At 51.1% G+C, this 18,471-nt stretch overlaps 3 protein-coding genes and 1 non-coding gene across 6 annotated transcripts in view; 2 read left to right on the top strand and 2 right to left on the bottom strand.

The window, feature by feature from the left end:
• MLXIPL (MLX interacting protein like) overlaps nt 1-5,256 on the bottom strand; it is a 54,799-nt gene extending 49,543 nt beyond the window's left edge. The window contains exons 1-2 of the mRNA XM_068566197.1: nt 5,179-5,256; nt 2,386-2,544 (exon numbers count right to left, since the gene is read on the bottom strand). Of these exons, the coding sequence (XP_068422298.1) occupies nt 2,386-2,476 (91 nt within the window). The 5' untranslated portion in view covers nt 2,477-2,544; nt 5,179-5,256. The remainder of the gene's footprint in view (nt 1-2,385; nt 2,545-5,178) is intronic.
• On the bottom strand, nt 4,802-6,356 carry DNAJC30 (DnaJ heat shock protein family (Hsp40) member C30). The gene has a single exon (XM_068566198.1). It carries the CDS (start codon nt 6,354-6,356, stop codon nt 5,676-5,678), a length of 681 nt encoding a protein of 226 aa, XP_068422299.1. The 3' UTR covers nt 4,802-5,675.
• A 185-nt stretch (nt 6,357-6,541) lies between these two features.
• On the top strand, nt 6,542-17,850 carry BUD23 (BUD23 rRNA methyltransferase and ribosome maturation factor). 3 transcript variants are annotated; one of them, XM_068524151.1, is made up of 12 exons: nt 6,542-6,613; nt 6,717-6,754; nt 8,107-8,202; nt 8,298-8,380; nt 8,476-8,572; nt 10,820-10,916; nt 12,149-12,199; nt 12,946-13,031; nt 13,264-13,309; nt 13,476-13,534; nt 17,331-17,420; nt 17,558-17,850. In XM_068524151.1, exons 1-12 carry the CDS (start codon nt 6,566-6,568, stop codon nt 17,610-17,612), a joined length of 846 nt encoding a protein of 281 aa, XP_068380252.1. In that variant the 5' UTR covers nt 6,542-6,565; the 3' UTR covers nt 17,613-17,850. The 3 variants fall into 3 exon arrangements, with proteins under 3 accessions (XP_068380252.1, XP_068380254.1, XP_068380253.1); XM_068524153.1 differs by lacking the exons at nt 17,331-17,420; nt 17,558-17,850 and adding exons at nt 15,277-15,334; nt 15,725-16,678; XM_068524152.1 differs by lacking the exons at nt 17,331-17,420; nt 17,558-17,850 and adding an exon at nt 15,277-16,682.
• On the top strand, nt 16,799-16,929 carry LOC137750793 (small Cajal body-specific RNA 20). Its single transcript, XR_011070578.1, has one exon. It is a non-coding gene; the product is annotated as a small Cajal body-specific RNA 20 (non-coding RNA).
• Nucleotides 17,851-18,471: the final 621 nt, after the last annotated feature.

The raw sequence follows: 18,471 nt of genomic DNA, 5'->3' as shown, positions 1-18,471 counted from the left end.
GAAGAGGAAGGAATGACCCAGGCAAGGGAGGGACTGGGAAGGGAGACAAGTATTACCATGAGAACCAGATGGGGTCCTTCAAAAGGCCTTCCACGCCCCTCACTTTCCTCAAGAGCTCAGACTCAGTTTTAGAGCACGCAGGGAGTAAGGCCCCTCTGTATTCAGCTCCAGCATGAAAAACACCAAAGACCTGAGGCAGGTGGGTATAGATACCACCAGAGTGGAATGGGCCTAGTTCTGGGCCATGGGAAAGGCTTAGAGTTGGATGGTTAATAAACTTGATTAACCCCTCTGCTTGAAGGTACATGAAATATTCTGGAAAGTTCCAGGCAGTCTGGGCTCTCCTGCCAGATCACTTCTGGAACTTTCTATTTCCAGGTCTGGGGTCCCAGGGAATGCTCCTGGCTATAATCCTCTGTGAGAGAGAATAAACTTGAGGTAGACCCTCAAGGGGCCCAAGAGAAAGGTCCTACCTATTGCAGGCCACCAGTGCTTTTACAAACCAAAACCAAAAAATTGCCCAAAGGGCTTCTCTCGTGGCTCAGTGGTTAAGAATCCACCTGCCAATGCAGGGGACACAGGTTCGAGCCCTGGTCCGGGAATATCCCACATGCCAGGAAGCAACTAAGCCCGTGCGCCACAACTGCTGAGCCTGTGCTCTAGAGCCCGCGAACCACAACTACTGAAGCCCACGTGCCTAGAGCCTGTGCTCTGCAACAAGAGAAGCCACTGCACTGAGAAGCCTTCACACCGCAACGAAGAGTAGCCCCCACTCACCGCAACTAGAGAAAGCCCACGCACAACAACGAAGACCCAACGCAGCCAAAAAAAAAAAAATTGCCCAAGTAACAAAACTCTCACTCCTTTCTGATAAAAACAAGGTGTTCCTCCCCCTCAAGAATGTCTATGTGCACCTCCTTGTTTGGAAATCACTAGCTTCTGTGTATTTCCCTAAGCCTCCCACCTTGTTTTCCAAATTTGAAACATCATAACATTAAATGTACTTTTGTGTGTGCGTGCTAATCAAGGCTTACTGAGCTCAGTCTTTACCACTGAATCCTGTGGTCACTGCAAAGCCATGGCTAAGAACTTGCCCCTGACCTCCCAGGCTAGAGAGAATCTCATGGTTTCCAAGAGACCAAGTTGGACTAGCTGAGGGTTTATCCCAATTTATACAAGGATTTTACACAAAAGATTGAGTGCAGGAATCGGTGTTATTGTACGAAGGGACCTCTGGCTTTGTTTGGGACCTTGCCACTGCTGTAGACCTCTCAAAAGATTCTTCTTGTCCCACGATGAAAGTAAGACTTACACTCTGCCTCCCTGCATAAAGTGTGAGCTCTTTTAACATAGGAGGTAACCTAGGGATCTGCAAACTCAAATGCCTGTAGGGGCCAGAAGGTCACAGTGCAAAGCAGCTCTGTTTCCACAAAGTACACCCTCCCCCATTTTCCTGGAAATGCATGATCTCCCCCCCCCACCCTTATTTTGTTTTTCCTCTTAATAGACATGGGTAGAGAGACAGATTTCTCTACTAAGAGCAAAATGGTGCAAGTGTGTGCATCACGGCCTCTGACACATCCCCTCTGCTGGTGAGAGTGCAGCGGACCGGGGAGCAAGGTCCTATCTGAAAGGCAGACCTTACAGCTTCTCCCAAGTGGTCATGAAAGTATGGGAGGAAGCTCAATGGTGGCACATTTTCTCATTTTTTTGAGAGAAGTCAGAAATCTAGATTTTTATGCAAAGTCTTCCAAGTTTTGAATATTGCCTAAAGTTAAGACACTGTGCTAGCCGCAACCAAACGCTGTGTGCAGGTCAGCTGTGGCCTGTGAACCACGTATCTCGGTCAGTTCTTCGTCCTCCGGAAACAGGCCTTCTTTTGTCTAGCAGCAGTCCCCTCCCAGGACCGAGGATGTGAACACTGACAGGGCAGAGGCAGGATGGGAGGGCCAACCCACCTCAAGACTAGCGACAGGGCCCCGGGTTTGTATAGCCTTAAGAGACAGTGGCGAGATGGCTAGATCCATAGTGACGCTATGACCTTACAACAGATGGTGAAGGTGAGCTCTCTGCTTCTGGGGGATGAGAGCACCTAGCAATCCCCAGCATATGCAAGTTCGTGAGGTCCAGACTCAGGTCTTGCTATCACCCTAAAACACTAACAGAGGGACCCCAGCTGCTTTGCACAAACCCGATGGCCCCCAGGGCTCCAAGGCTGGCCTGAGAGCCAAGCCGCTGAGGGCAGGCAAGGCGCGCCTTCTACAGTCCTGCTCAGAGGCAGGAGACAGTGTGTGACCTCATCACAGGGCTGAGGAACTGAGAGGGCAAAGGCCAGGAGAGAGCACTGAATTCCAGAGAGTGGACTGAAGTAACACCGCTACTTACCAGCTGTCCCTTCTCTCAGCCTCCCTTCATGGGATCTGGTGACCTTCCTGGAAGCCCAAAGGCCCGAGACAAGACCCCTACTCCTCGCCATTTTCCATAAGCAGGTGTGGTGGCCACTCACTTGGGCTCCACCCTTGGTGTCTCAGCTTCAGGCTGTGGCTATAAGGGATGGAGATATATATACATGGTCAGTAATGACCAACGGACAACTCACTGGCCTAAGGTAGGCAGGCTATTCTTATTCATCTTGGCTCATGCTAGGACCATTACAGAGGGCAAGGTGCACCCAGCGAAAGAAATGCCAGACCTCAGAAGGAAGCAAGAATTCTTACTCCTTCAGCACTGGGATGTGTAAAGGATCTTTTCACCCAGCAATAAATAAAGGACAATGGAGGGGAAAACAGTTCGGCTCAGGAGAAATAAAATGAAGTCCTGATCAAGCCCAAAGATAATATCACAATTGCCTAGACATGTACACCTTTGATTCCTATCTTCTTGTCCGTGCCTCCCCATTTAGGATCTGTGTGTGCTGCTCACTCAGCCTGGTACTCTTCTTCACCCCCTACCCAACGAGCACAGCATAGAGCAAGCTGGGCCCCTCTTCCTAGGTCCAAACTTACAGTTGTTTCAGTTTGTGACCAAAGGGAGAAAAGGGACTGAAGCTGACCATGTCTCAGCCTTCCTCCTCTATCAGGAACTGGGGAGCAGCCCCTAGAAGGCAGGGGCTAATGTCCATGGCCTGGTTTAGCCTCTCCTTCCCAGGGCAGGTAAGAAGCTGAGAAAGGACAACTGCAGGGGGGCCAGAAAGGGAGAAATGATGTAACAGGAACCAGCTGGGGAGGGTCCTTCAAAAAGCCTCCCACACATCTCCCCTCCCATGAAGAGCCCAGATTGAGTTTCAGGGATGGTAGGGCGTGGGGTCTCTCAGAGTTTAGCTCTGGCCTGAAAAAACCAGAGGCAGGCAGGATGGCACTACAGAATAGAGTGGGCCTAGTTCTAGGCCTGAGAGGCTTAGAGTTGGATGATTAATAAATTTTATTGACTACCCTGTTTGGAGTTGCATGGAATGTTCCAGAAGTTTCACAGAGTCTGGACCCCACCACTCTGAACCTTCTGGGTCTACCTCCACGTTTTGGGGCCTGAGGGAATGTTCTTCGCTGTGATCTTCACTGAGAGAAAACAAACTTGAGAGATCTATGTCAAAGAGCCCATGAGAAAGATCCCAGATTATCACAGACCACTAGTGCTTTTACAAACAAGACGCAAAAGAACCCCAACCTCAATTTGATTGAAACTTTGATAGAATCTTGCCCCAAGGACACTCCGTTATGCCCCAACTCCTTGGTTGAGAATCACCAGCCTCTGTACCTTTTACTAAGCTTCACTTCCTGTAGTTTGTGTTCTGAAAAGACTTTCCCTCTTGTTTTCCAGATATGAAACATAATAACATTAAATGTTCTTTTTTAAAGTACATATGCCCTTGCCCCCAAACCAAGCTCCATGAGCCCAGCATGTCTGAACCAGAGTAGGCTTAAATCTTTCCTACTGAATCATATGGTCACTGCAAAGCCATGACTAAGAGTTTGCCCCCAACCTCCAAGGCTAGAGAAAACAGAATGGTTCCCAAGAGACCAAATAGCACCAGCTATGGGTTTCTCCCAATTTATCCAAGGACCACCACAAAAGATGGAGTGCAGGAATTGGTGTTAATATAGCAAAGCACCTCTGGCTTTGTTTAGAACCTACTTAGGCCCTTACCCTTGTAGAAGATCTCCTGCAAAGGTTTTCCTACCCCACAGCTTTACGCTCCACAGTACATACCTGAGTACCTACCATCTCACAGCTAAGCCACACCCCACGTGCAGTGATTCATGGTTAAGAGAACTGGATTACCACAGCTCTAGCCAAGTGACAACCCACTGCACCAATTAGGAAAAGAGGAAACAAACAAAAACCAAAAAACCCTCAGCCAGCTCTGAATAAGGAAGCGCGCTTCCATCCTGTGCCTCCTGTCACTCAGCATCTGGTCTACTCAAACTCCCCCAATTCCCACAGCTTCAAGTAGCCCTGTTTCAAGGACTTGGCTTGTAGGGCCTGCGATAAGCACTGCCAGCATAACAGGAGGCTGGGCCACACTCAGGCGATTCAAACTCCCAGTTTGTTGCTCTATTTTTGGGAAGGGAGGAGCTGCACGGTTAGCAATGGGGCTGGCTGGTCAAGGGATGACCAGGTGCCAGGCACAGGGTCCCAAGGACAAACTTGACTCTACTGGCACTATATATATATATGTGTGTATATATATATATATATATATATATATATGTATGTATATATATATATATATATGTATGTGTGTATATATATATATATATATATATTTTTTTTTTTTTTTTTTTTTCCCCCCTGCTGCTGCAGCATGCGGGATCTTAGTTCTCCAACCAGGGATCGAACCTGCGCCCCCTGCAGTGGAAGCACGGAGTCTTAGCCACTGGACCGCCAGGGAAGTCCCTGGCATCATACTTTAATCACTGAGCCTATTAGAACGTGGATAATCAAGTGTGACAGACCGAAAGAGAGCAAACGATTTGCTCCTCTGCCATCACGCCCACAGAGTAACTTCTCCGAGGTCATACATTAGATAAGCATGGGCACAGGAAGGCTCATTCCTTAGGCTCATGACCTTGCTTTCTTTCCCACTCACACTCACCACCAACAGAAGGCGGAGTGGGGTCTGACCACCAAAGAATGGCCAGGTTCCCACAGATCACATCCTTACCCTACACTGGGTCTCACCTTGTGGCCTGGGGAGCTCACAGAAAGACAAGTTTCTTATAACCCCAGAATTTTTCTTTTGGCAGTCACAATTGGTCACATTGCACGTTTCAAGGTTACAGAGGAGCCCCATGCTACACACGTGGGGCAGGAGCAGACGAGTCTTGCTCGGAGCTTTACAGGAAAGCCACAGCAAGTGTTCCAGAAATTGACAACATCTGGAAGCAGGCACCCCAGGGCCTCCAGGAAACCCCTCACTCTCGGGCTTTCGGGACTCCTCATTGGGGGCCTTTTTCTTGGGCATCAGAAAGCCTCCTTTTCTGGACCAGAGGGGTAGGGATGTGCAGGTCAATGGCTAAGCTGGCCGGGTGGGGAAAGGAAAGGGGAGAGCAGTTCCTTCGGACCCCAGTAGAGGTAGACAACAGTAGACAATGGAGGCAACGGGTTCAAGAAGACAGGAAAGGCCATTTTCTTGGGGGGGCGGGGGCGCGGCTGCTCCCCTTCCCTCCGCTCTCCGATTAAAAACGAAAGCCCATGATGATGAAGACTGTGAGCAGAAAAAAGAATAAAGCCGTGTCTCGGGTCTCGTCCCAGCCTAAGCCCTTCTTGGCCCGGTCCTCCTGCTGCTTGCGAAGGGCCTCCCGCCGGGCCCTCAGGCGCCGCTCGCGCTCCAGCTGCTCGCCGTAGTGCGCCTGGTAGAAGGCGTCAAAGTCGAACATGGTGCGGTTGGCTCCCGATGAGGCCTGACCGCGGCCCTGGGTCCGAGAGGCGGGAGGCTGGGTGCGGGGTGAGTCGGCGTCGGCGGCGGGCGTCTTGGAGGGCCGGACCCCGGGGCCGCGCAGGTCCTCGTCGCTGAGCAGGCCGCGGTCATACTTGCGACGCAAGGTGGTACTGCCCAGCACCACGTAGGCCTGGGAGATGCGCGTGAAGCGCTCGGCAGCCTCGGCGCTCCCGGCGTTGCGGTCCGGGTGGTAGAGGAAGCTCTGCCGGTAGTAAGCCGCCTTGATCTGCGCCTGCGTGGCCGTGGAGGCGACGCCGAGCAGCTCATAGAGCGCCGTGCGCGAGTACGGGCCGTCGCTCCGGGAATAAGTTCTCGCTTCTACGCCCAGGCCCGATCCCAAGTTTTGTGGAACCCCCCGGGCTTGCCACAACCTCCACAGTAATAGCCGCGACCACCTCACATCGCGCTGGGCTGCCATCTTGGATGAGTCAGGTGGGCGGTGCAAGATGAACTGGCCAATGGGAGGCGTGCGTTTTCCGCATCCGGTCGGCCCTTGTAGCCAATCGAGTAAAAGAGAAGGCGGGGAGAGGGGTGGAGCATGCGTATTACGAGGCGGGCGCCAGGCCGAGGACATAAAAGCCGGACTCCCGGAGCAAATCGCACGAGACCAGTTGCTGAGGCGTGGGGATGGCGTCCCGTGGGCAGCGACCCGAGCACAGCGGGCCTCCGGAGCTGGTGAGGCCTGTGTTCCGCGGACACCCCTCTCTCCTCTCCTAGGGTCTCCGCGTCTTGATTTCTTCCCGGACTCCCCCGCCTTTTTTTTTTCTCGTCCCTGCAGTTCTACGACAAGAATGAAGCCCGGAAATACGTGCGCAAGTAAGGGGAGCCTGGATGTTGCGAGGCGTCGGGGGTCGGGAACCGGCAAGTTGCCCTGATTGCGGAGGTTGCTTGGAAAGCACGCAGAATTTGGGGGTGGGGGAAGGAAGAGACCTGAGTTAATCCCATTTTTGACGCTGGAAGAGTCAATTTTAAACCTTCGGATGGGTCTCAGTAACCTTAGCATCAGAATGGGAGGGATCACGCCTACTTTCTCTCATACGACAGCTTATTTTAAGCATGTGATAGAACAGGTAGGACGCAGTGGAGATGTGTAAGGGATCAGTGCTGTTGGGGGGAAGGAAATAATATTCATGGAATGCTTACTGTACGCCGCAGTTTACATTATCTCAGTAAATCTTTAGGACAGCTGTTGGTAGAGTATCTGAATTTTGTAGAGGAGAGTTTTTTTGTATAATTATGAAGTCAGTTAACAGATGAGGGCTAGAGCAAGGACTTCCAAACCTCTTTTTTCCGATACAGTACTCTGTAAGAAAGTTCTGCAGATAACCTTTTTTCTCTTTTTTGTTCAAATTGGAGCATCAGACAGAGTCAGCAAAAACTCTTTGATCAGTTGTCATTATGTAGCAAATAGAAACTTTTTTCCAGTTGCAGAGCCCTGTTTCAGGCATTTTGAAAACTGGTACGTGTGACTCTCCCTGGATCTTGGGAAAGCCAGATACACTCTAGACCTCTTCTGTTCAATATGGTAACCAGTAGCCATCAGCCATCTATTGAAACATATTTAATCTGATATACTTGGTATGAAGAAAATGTAAAATGCTTTATTGTTTTTTATATTATGTATTGAAATGATGTTTTGAGTATACTGGGTTAAATAAAGTGTAATATTGAGTATGTTGGGTTAACTATTACTACAGTTAACTTTACATATTTAATTTTTTTTTAAATGTAGCTTCTAGAATGCCCCAAGTGGCTTGCGTTATGTTTCTCATGGACAGCACTGCTATAATTTTTATTGTGTCTTTTTCACTCTTCTATATGGGAGTAGCTACAGTGGATAATTCTTCTAGAAAACATGTATTTAAGTAATACAATGTCAAAGCCTGGTAGAGTTGAAAATACCCAATGGTTGGTCAGTAGATAAATGATTTGTTAACTTCACATTAGCTCTGCAGCTAGTACAGTTTTAATTTTGTCAGAACCAAATAACAACGTTGTATTACATGGACTTCTGGGGTCACTTTTAAATAGTTGTAGTCGAGTTTGTTGACCGGGAAAGGGTACCTCAGGATGATTGTTCCTTTTTCTCTTTCTTCGGCTTTTCTTGGTCTGGGTGAGGTTTTAGCCCAGAACTCCTTTACCACTTGCTTGTGTTTCTGCCTTTTTAGCTCACGGATGATCGATGTCCAAACCAAGATGGCTGGGCGAGCGTTGGAGCTCCTTTGTCTGCCTGAGGATCAGCCTTGTTACCTGTTGGATATTGGGTGAGATCCTGGGGCTCAGTTCAGATAGTCCAGGTAGGTGGTGGGATGTCTTTGCTACTCACACTGTTGAGTCCCCATTTGATTGTGTCTTCCAGCTGTGGTTCTGGGCTGAGTGGAGATTACCTCTCGGATGAGGGGCACTACTGGGTGGGCCTTGACATCAGCCCTGCCATGCTGGGTAAGTATGTCCTATTTAGCACGGGAGTGGACTCCCCTGCATGAGTGTGGAACAGTGATGCAGATTGATTCCTCACCTACTCTTCTCCAATGTAGATGCGGCCTTGGACCGAGACACGGAGGGAGACCTGCTTCTGGGGGACATGGGTCAGGGCATCCCCTTCAAACCGGGCTCCTTTGATGGTTGTATCAGGTGAGAGTCTTCAGGTCCTGCTTTTAGTCCTCTGCAGGCCAGTGCTTCCCAAACCTGGCTGTGCAGCAGAATCACACAGAATACTTAAAAATACACATCCCCAGGATTTTCAGATGTATAAGGTCAGAGCAAGGCCCCAAAATATGTATTTTTTTGTATTTCAAAACTACTCCTGTGATTATCTTGCACGGCCAGGTTCAGGCACCAGGGTATAGGTTTCTCTGCTTTGTGTGTGTGGGGGTGTGTGTGTGGGGTGGTCTTCTGAGCCTCTAGGAGCCATCTTGTTGGCCCCAGCAGCCATTTTGTTGACTTCTTTTCAAAGGACTTTGTAGTGGAGAGTGGCCCCAATTGCTCCAATCTCTTCGGTGGCTTAGGAGTCCTTTCTGTGGCGTCAGGTTCAAGTCTTGAATGTGTACGTAGTACTTTGATAACAGATCTTAGAACACTGAAATTACAGTTAGAAACGTGAAGTTGTTCTTTGTCTTCCGTAGTAAGTTCTGTTTAGTATTTGGTTTAGTGTTTTGTTGGTGGGGTGGAGGTAGGGGTTAGGGTAGGAAGTCATAGTTTAATCATTAGCTGGGGGAAGACCTCCTGTGATAATAGATTGAGCTGTAGCGATACACAGTAGGAATCTGGGTGAGGAGTACAAATCTGGATTTGAAGATTTTCTTTTAGGGTATGGGATTAGCTTACATGTGGGAACAAATAGGAGGGGAAAAAAACATTTCAAAGATAGCAGTTGCTTTTTAGTAATGATCAGGTGAGATGTTCTAAGCTGCAGAAAACCAAAGGCCAGCAATTTGGTACTGTATGTTTCAGGAGTAAATAGTCATTTTTAGTTTGTTTTTAAGAGGAGGGGTGGTATGGCAGGCTTTTTCTTTTCAACATTTGTTACCTGCAAGAAATTGTCCGAGGTGCTGTGCTGTTTGTGGAAATAAAGGTCCGTGTTTTTAAGACTCTCCATGGTTTTTTAGGTGCTATAAGATGTGGACCAAGTTACTAAATGTGAGCCCCAGTGTGGGGTGTGCACTAGGGAATCATGGGACCCACCAGAGTTAGGAAGAGAAGTAAGAGCACAGGAAAGCAGGAGAGGCCGGGGCTGGGCCCTGAGGTTGGGAGGAATTTGGATGGTCAAGGAGAGGGTTTCGGAGTGAAGGAACAGTGTGAGCAAAGGCACAGAAGTGGGTGGGGAAAGGAGTCTCATAGATGTAGGGAGGAATGAGAAATTCTACGGAAGATGAGAGGAAGATGAGATCGTGTGGGGTCGGTTCCTAGAGGCTTTTAACTCCATCCTGAGAAGTTTGGGTTTTATTCAGTAGTTGATGGGAAGCTGGGGAGTGACGAGATCGGGTCTGTGTTGTAGGAGGATTATTTAAAAGAAGAGAGAAGACGCGAGAGGAGAGAGAAGTTAGGTTGTCGAAGTAATGGAGGCGGTAATGAGTGCCGACCCAGGAGAGTAGTGGAGGAACGTAAAAGCTGGGAGAGGCGGTTGGACACACCAGCGGGGTTTGGGGTGCTGTAGATGTATGTGCACAGCAGTGAGGAGGGGAATGTTGGAAAGGAGGACATACTAGCTGCTTGAGGCTTTAAATGTGGGGATTGTGGAAACAGTTAGCAGGTACAGTTGAAGGAAGTGATTTAGGAGGAGAGTGAATGGCTTTGTGTAAGTCCAAAGCATATTTCCCTTGATTGGAGGAAGGGAATGAAGGGGTAGGTGGCAGGGAGAGCCTTGATCTGCTGAGTAATGCTAAACTTGAGATGTGTGCAGAAGCAAGGTTGAGGAAATGTTTTCTTGGACTGGCCTCGAGAAGTTCACATTCACCTTCTGTAGACCCTGTTTGGTCCAGCGTTTTATTTATTTATGTATGTATGTATGTATGTATTTATTTATGGTTGCAGCAAGCGGGGGCCACTCTTCATCGTGGTGCGCGGGCCTCTCACTATCGCGGCCTCTCTTGTTGCGGAGCACAGGCTCCAGACGTGCAGGCTCAGTAGTTGTGGCTCACGGGCCTAGTTGCTCCGTGGCATGTGGGATCTTCCCAGACCAGGGCCCGAACCCGTGTCCCCTGCATTAGCAGGCAGATTCTCAACCACTGTGCCACCAGGGAAGCCCTGGTCCAGCGTTTTAGAATAGTGACCTGGAGTAGACCTGCACGTGCCAACAAAGAGTCGTGGGCAGGAGGGTTTCGCCTGGAGATCGAACCTGCGTATCGCTCCCTTTCCTGACTAGGTCCCTTCCTCTTTCAGCATTTCTGCGGTGCAGTGGCTCTGTAATGCTAACAAGAAGTCCGACATTCCTGCCAAGCGCCTGTACTGCTTCTTTTCTTCTCTTTACTCTGTTCTGGTGAGTATGAGATCTCCTTACCGGGCTGGCTGCCTGTTCTTCCCTTGCCCTGCAGATAGCATGATGAAGTGGAGGTGCCCTGTGGGAATGCCATTTAAATGGGACCACACGGGATGGCAGGACCTCACTGTTGGCTCCTTCGGTCCAAGTCTTCAGCCACCAAAAAAGGAAAGCTCAGGGGGCTGACACTGTAGTGAAATGCGAAGACACTGATGTCAGAAGCTGAGACTGATCACAACTCCTCTGTCCACTCTGCTGAATATCAGTCAGAAGTTGGCTTGGGGGCCTGGACTCCACAGAGTGAGGACAGGGGCAGCATTTCGAGGCCACACAGAGGACACCTTCCAGAGTGCTCACATCCTCCAACTCCCACCTTGCCTTCCACCTACTGCCAATGCTCAGATGGGGTGCAGGGTGGTTATTTACCACTGAGAGAGCCTTTATTAGCTTTTTTCTTGTCTTTTATTTATTTATTTATTTGTTTATTATTTATTTGAGCCACACCACTCGGCTTCAGGCCCCTGCAATGAAAGCGCCGAGTCCTAAGCACTGGACTGCCAGGGAATTCCCTATCTTGTCTTTAGAAGTGATGGTGTTGATTTCCACTGTTTACTAGGATTAGATGATAGTCTGCGATTCTAAGTCCTAAAAGTGAGTTCTTTCACTTTTTTTTTTTTTTTTTTAGATCCAGGTGTTTCTTGGTCCCCTTAGTCCCCTCACCTCACCCCTGGCTTTCTTAGAGTAGGTTGTTCTGGCAGATAGCTGGGTCTTGTGCGTTATGTGGTTTCTCTTCCTCTCAGGTCCTGGGGTTAACCCTGAAGTTCTGAGGGCCTTTGTGTTTGGTTTTCTCTCTGCTGAAATGCTCTTCCCTCAGACATTTAAATAGCCAGCCCTCTACTACATTCCGGTCTCTGCTCCAGCGTCCCTCAGAGAGAGGCCTTCCTTGAGCCAAAAGTAAACTTGATAGTTTCTGTCGTGCACCATCCCTTGTCCTAAGTTATTTTTCTTTTTGGTGCTTAATCACTACTGTAAATGAGCTACCTCACCCACTAAAATGTGAGCTGCAGAAGTGCGGAGGCTGTCTCTTTTGTCCATGGCTGTTTCCCAGCCCTGAGAACAGTATACCTTGCACATAATGGGAACTCAATAAATATCTCGTGAATAAGGAAAGGAGGAGTGCCTGGGTCCTGACCCCATGGGATATTTGAAAGATAGCCATGTTTCTGTTGCAGGTCCATGGAGCCCGGGCTGTCCTGCAGCTGTACCCTGAGAACTCAGAGCAGGTGAACCCCTTGGCTGGTGGAGGTGCAGGGAAGGGGGAGGGACCCGGAATAGGTAAACTGTCCTGCTCCTCACGCACCTGCCCTCCTGCTGTTGGGAAGTGACAGAACCAGCAACCTTAGGCTGCTTGGTGGGAAGGGAGGGGCTGAGCTCCCGAGATTGGTCGCCGTGGCCCCTGCTGGCACATTTTATGACCTAATGTCCTAAGGAAGAGGGGTACCTGGGGCGGTGGCGGGGGGTGGGTAGGATGTCTGTCTTCTCTTGACAGATAAACCATCTGATATTACTGATTTCCGTAAGTGAAGAAATAGCTGGGGGTGGGAGAGGACATCAGCATCTGTCTGTTCTGTGGAGTGTGATGCCTGAGCAGCGAGGGGCAGGAGGTACCGACTCTGACGGACAGGTGGCGAGCTGTCCCTCACTGATATCGTGAATGAGTCTGCCTCGCAGTTGGTGGCCATTCATTTCCTGAGATTTGAGTGGGGAGGTGGGTCCCTAGGCTAGAAAGTGAGAATCAGGGGGACTTGGTCGTCCTGTAATCCCCCGAGGGAGGTATCTGCCATGGCTGCTTCTAGGCTGCACCTTCTCTGCGTGGCTTTCGGGGACTCAGAATTGGGAATAGTCTGATAAAGACCCTCACTTCTCCCAGACAAGGTCCATTCTGGGACCGGACGGGGGCCAGGGCAGGGGGCGGGAAGCTGCTGCTCCCCCAGCCGCCCCACCTGACTGCACGCTGTTCTCTCCCCAGTTGGAGCTGATCACGACCCAGGCCACCAAGGCCGGCTTCACTGGTGGTGTGGTGGTGGACTATCCCAACAGCGCCAGAGCCAAGAAGTGAGTGCCGGGGGCCAGGGCGCTGCCCGTGCTGCAGGAGAGAGGGTGGCGGTGTGGCCCTCACAGGCCGCTGATGCGTGGACCAGAGCAGTGCTGGGTTGGGTCACTGGGGCCCCGGGCAGGCAAGAGGCCTGGCTGTGTCTGTACCTGTTTGTGGCAGGGAGGGGGAGGACTTGTCTTGCTCTGTGAGGCTTTCTGAGCCCAGCCCTCACTCTCCACTTTCTTGTTTCAGGTTCTACCTCTGTTTGTTTTCTGGACCTTCGACCTTTATACCAATGGTGAGGGACCTTGAGTTTGTAGGCCCATCTCTTCTGGCTTCCCTTCTTGTGGGGCCGGGCCGTCTGCCTGTTAGAAGGGCTCAGGCCTGGGTGCCAGGCCTTCTGGGGTGGGGCAGGTGGGTTGAGAGATCTCCAGGGTGATCTGAGAGCACTTTGGTTCCTGCAGGCCCAGAGCGAAGAGAATGAGGAAGAGGAGGCCAGGGAGTCCACGTTCACGGTTGAGAGGTAAGGCTGTTGTTCAGCCCTGCCTAAGGTGCAGGCGGTTGCTGCCACCAGATTCATTAGGCACAGCAGCAAGAGTCCTCCGTTTCTCTCTGCTTTCACCAAGTCTGTCAGGGTCCGGTGTGGCAGAGACACCAAGGCGGAAATAGGACCTGGGAACCCTTCGGACCTGTGCCTGCACCTGCCTCTGGCTGAGCTAGTGGAGCCCTTCCGGATGTCTGTGGGCAGCCTTCCTCTCTGCCTGCCCTCTTGCCACACCCAGCAGGCTGTCCCCTCCTCCCAAGGCTGCCTCCTTCACCTGCATCCCGGACCCCATCCCCACTTGGCCCCTGTGGCTCCCTTTCCTCTCCCGCATCCTCATGTTTACCCTCCTGAGTCATCCCCATCAGCACACAAACATCTTGTGCGATTTCTCCTGTCTTCAAATAGGGTCCTCCCTTAACCCCGTAACAGCTCCTGGCGGCCACCCTGTTCATCGGCTTCCCTTTGTGACCGAACTCCTCACACTGCCTCCCCTGCCGTTCTCAGTCCTCTCCTCTGGCTCACGCTTGTCTCATCACAAATTGCTCTCTTGATCAAGGCCACCGCCAGGCTGTCTCGCCAAACCCATGGTCACTTCCCAGTCTTCTTTCTTTCTCCATCTTCATTGTAACTTGCCCGCTCAGGAGCTGATGCAGCCGATCGCTCCCCTAACGCTTTCCTCACTTGGCCTCCCACCCACGGTCCCGGTTTTCTGTTAACCTCACTGGCTGTTCCTTCTCGGTCCACTCTGGGGCCCACCCTGGACCCCTTTTCTCTCTGTGCTGCTGCCTTAGACACCAGCTACAGGTTCAGAACCTCCAGGTTTCTATCCTTGGTCTCAGTCCCACCTCTGCTTTCCAAACCACCTCCCCTCCTAAATATCCATATCTGGACTTCCCACAGGTCTCTGGAACAAAACAGAGCTCTTGGTCTTCATCCCCGAACTTCTTCCCTCCATTCTTTCCATTCTCAGCCCTTCCTGTTTTCCTTACATTTCACATCTAGTCACTCCATCCCTTTTCCCCACTCCTACCTGGTCTGTCTTTGCTGCCTAGATTACTGAAAGCTACCTCACTTGTCTCCTTACTTCTGGCTTTGCCTCTTTGAATTCATTTGCTGTGCAGCAAGACGGAGACTTCCCTTTTTCTTTTACTTTTTAAAAATGTAAATCATATCTTGCCATTTCTCTGTTCAGTATCTTCAGTTGAGTTCTCGTTACCTTTATTTTCCCTACCACCTTTCACTGCTCTAAATCCTAAGTATTCGTTTACTTGGTATTACTTCTGTCCCCAACTAGAATGAAAACTTGGTGGGGACTTGCACTGTATCCCTGACACCAGAATAGTGTCTTGTTAGCAAAAGGTGTTCAATATTTGTTGAAGGAACTAATTGATCATAAGGTAGTAAAGAAGGAGGTGATTTCTTAGTTCTGATTGGGAGGGGTGAAAGGTTTTCAGACTCTTAAGACGTTCAAGAGGAAAAATGAGCCGAGAATGGATGAGTTAGGAAGGCCCACCAGTGGTGAAAATCATGAGTGTGGTCCTCGTGTCCACCATGGATTGATGCCCTCTGACCCATTGGCCCTCCGCGGTCATCTCCCTTAGCTTCCTCAGCCCATTCCCCGTGGGGACTTGGGGGCTCTCCTAGCCGTTTCTGCTCTAAGGTGCCCATCGCTTGCTCTCAGGGAGTGGTCCCATCTCCTGCTTCCCCTCCGTCCATCTTAGGCTCCCTCTTGTCCTCACACCGGTGTCTACAGACGACGTGTCCTAACTGTAAACTTAGGTAAGTTGTGGGACCTGATCATCCATTTCTCGTCTGTTTAAAATTGGGGGGGATGTGCCACCCTCTCGGGCAGTCTGTATTGAGTCGAGGGCATGTCTGTACAGGACTCGGCACAGTGCCTGGCGCGGACCTCATTTCCTTACGGGCTCTTCCCCTTGAAGTCCTCGGATTTGAGGAGGGCGGGGAGGAGGCCTTTGTCTACTGTAAGGCTGATTGGGCTTCTCCCGGTGCTGTCACTTCTGTCTGATCACATTCAGGCCACTTACTGTAAATAAATAGGTAAATCAAGGAAAAGTATTTTAAACCTTTACCTAACTTATCTCTAATTTCTTCCCCCCGCCCCCCAACAACTTTGCTTGACCTATGTATTCCTTAATCCTCGCCACCCAGCCTCTACCCTACCGCTCGTCAGCTGCTCTCTCCAAAGGCTCTGTCCCTTCCGGCATTTGCACTGTGGGCTCCACTTCCCTCTTGGCACCTGTGGTCGGGGTCGCTCACCGTCTTCACTGCTCCCTTTGTCTCCCCTGATGACTCTTTCCCATCGTCCCTCCCGCAGCTCACATCTTGCCCCCTGTGCTACCCCAGACTGTGCTACCCCAGAGCTTGTCCTTCCTTAGAGACTCCTGGGATTAGTCCTGCATCTCCAGCAGCCTGCTTTGCACCTGGCACGTCGGACTCCTGCCCCCTCATTGTAGGCCCTCTTAACTTTCTTTCATGAACTGCTATCTCTGCACACCCCAGAGTCTAGGACATGTTGTGTTCCTCCTTTGGTAGAAAGCCTCGCTGCTTCCTGGAGGGAGAGCACGCTCCTTGCTGGTTGGTGTTCACGCCTCCATGAACTGGACCAGCCAAGTGGGATTCTGAGTTGGTGTTTTTTTTTTTTAATCTGACTTTTATTATTAGGTTAGAACAGATGAGAAGTAGCAGCCGGAAGGGTGTGTCATGCAGTCCGGCTTCCACTGGTCCTCAGGCAAGGAGGAAACTTACGAGGATGACTCAATCCTCAGCTGACCCTCAGAGTCTCACTTGGACCCTTCCCCTTCTTACACTCAATGACTCCAGGCAACAGGGCTCTTCTGCTCCCTAACCTTCCTCTTCAGTCCTTTCCCTGTGCCTCATTTTCATGTATTGCTTCTTGTCTGGAATACTGGCCCACCTTCTGCATGAAGTAGCTTATCTCTGTGGCCCTCTCCTTTTCCCCATCACTGCCTTAGCAGCTCCTGGTCTCTCTGCACTTGCTTTGCCTCGTGCGGGTGGTCGCTACCACAGCCCAGCCGTGGACTCTTTAGGGGCAGGGCTGGTTCACAGCCACTGTAGAACATCCATGGGCCGTGCACGCAGGTACTCAGGGAATGGTTACTCAGAGGGCAAGCAGCCTCCGTGGTGTGTTCGACGCTGAAAACAGTTGGATTCCAACTGCCAGGTGGGGATGTGGTTTGAGGGCCCAGGCTGCCCTGTTCTCACGGCCTCTCTCCATAGAGCTGTGGGAGGTCCCTTTTCTCCTCAGCCAGGACTGGAGGCCAAGATCACCCCTTGAGGATCATTGTCAGGGCTGCCACAAGCGGGGCAGCCTTGTTTTCCTGCCTCAGACACCTGTAGTTGCTGGGAGCCCCAACTTGGTCTGTACCAAGCGTGCTGGCCTCACAGCCAGACTAGGGCCTGCTTTCCTTGGATCGGCTCTTGTGAGCCCCAAAAGTAGCTCGGCCCCTGCCTGCCCCACAGGCAGGTATGTATGTATGCCTAACCACGTGGTCAACCGCGTGGATGCCTGCGAGCGACGGGGGGACCCCACCTCTCCTGCCTCCTCCTAAACAACCGCTCTGGCCCCAGCAGATGTCACCAGGAAGGGGGTGTCCAGAATGGGGACTTCTGTTGTGGAGGGGGCATCTGAGGCCACCTGACTCGGGGGAAGCTCACCACGCTTACCTGCTGGGACTAACCTGGGTGCCAGCCAGGCCACTCTGTCCGCCTGCTCACAGCTGTGTCTCCTGCACAGGGTCCCGTACAGGATGGCGAGGCGGGGGGTGGTGAGGAAGAGCCGAGAGTGGGTGCTGGAGAAGAAGGAGCGCCGCCGGCGGCAGGGCAAGTGAGTGCAGGTGGGGCAGGGGGGGGCGGGGGTCTGGCCACCCAGGGCCCGGGGCTCACCTGCCTCAGGGGTCCCAGGGGTTCTTGTTGTTTTTCCTGAGACGGTTCTGTTCTTCCCGCCCCTGTTACTTCGCACAGGGAGGTCCGACCTGACACTCAGTACACCGGCCGCAAGCGCAAGCCCCGCTTCTGAGCAGGCGGCCGCGTCCAGTGGGGCAGCTCGGGACCACACAGTTGTGAGGTGTGCCATCCAGCCTAGGCACTTGCTTCTGGAGGGTTTTCTATATTGAAGTGCCTACTTTATCAGCTGACAAAAAGTGTTTTAGAAAAGTTCTAAAAAGGTTTAAAGTTCTAAAAGTATTTTCTTCACTAAAAAAAGTTCTGAGAGCATCTTATTTTGTTCTAAAAGCAATAAACCACTTTCTGTGGAACTCCGGCTCTGGCATTTTCCAGCTCTGTGATCCTAAACAGATTTCTGAAGTTCCTCTATTGGTGGGGGCTTGATTCCCAGGTTATGAGTTAGGTTTAAAGAACTTAAATGTATGAAAGCATTCTTTTAACCTGCAAGGAACAAGGTAGATTAATTTAGGGCTACTTATATGTGACTTAGAGGAGACTATATTATGTATTAGAACAGCAGGCAAAGTTGGGAAGCATGGGCAGGATGAAACGAAAGGTGTCCGTGGTACAACAGCAGGCAAAGTTGGGAAGCATGGGCAGGATGAAATGAAAGGTGTCCGTGGTACCCATTGGCCTGAGGCCTCTGCCCAGTCTCTGGTTTCCCTTTGGTCTGAAGGCACTATCCAGCCCAGCGGCCTGGGCTGACTTTAACCCCGAGCCGCCGCATCAGCTGACCAGTCCAGCACTTGGTTGCCTCTGGGGCCTGTCTTCTCTCCAATCACTAGTGGTCAGAAGGGCAGGTTCTGCCCCGGGTGGGGGCGGGGGGACTGTCTAGCAGGGTGATGAGAGGGGATCCAGTGGTGGCTTGTGACTCCTGGAAAAGTGGGAAGAGGGGGTAGATCTGGGCCCACAGTACAGAACAGGCATCAGGT

Source organism: Eschrichtius robustus, chromosome 16 (assembly GCF_028021215.1).
Source record: "Eschrichtius robustus isolate mEscRob2 chromosome 16, mEscRob2.pri, whole genome shotgun sequence".
NCBI lineage: Eukaryota > Metazoa > Chordata > Mammalia > Artiodactyla > Eschrichtiidae > Eschrichtius > Eschrichtius robustus.
This window is presented reverse-complemented; position numbering and strand designations above follow the sequence as displayed.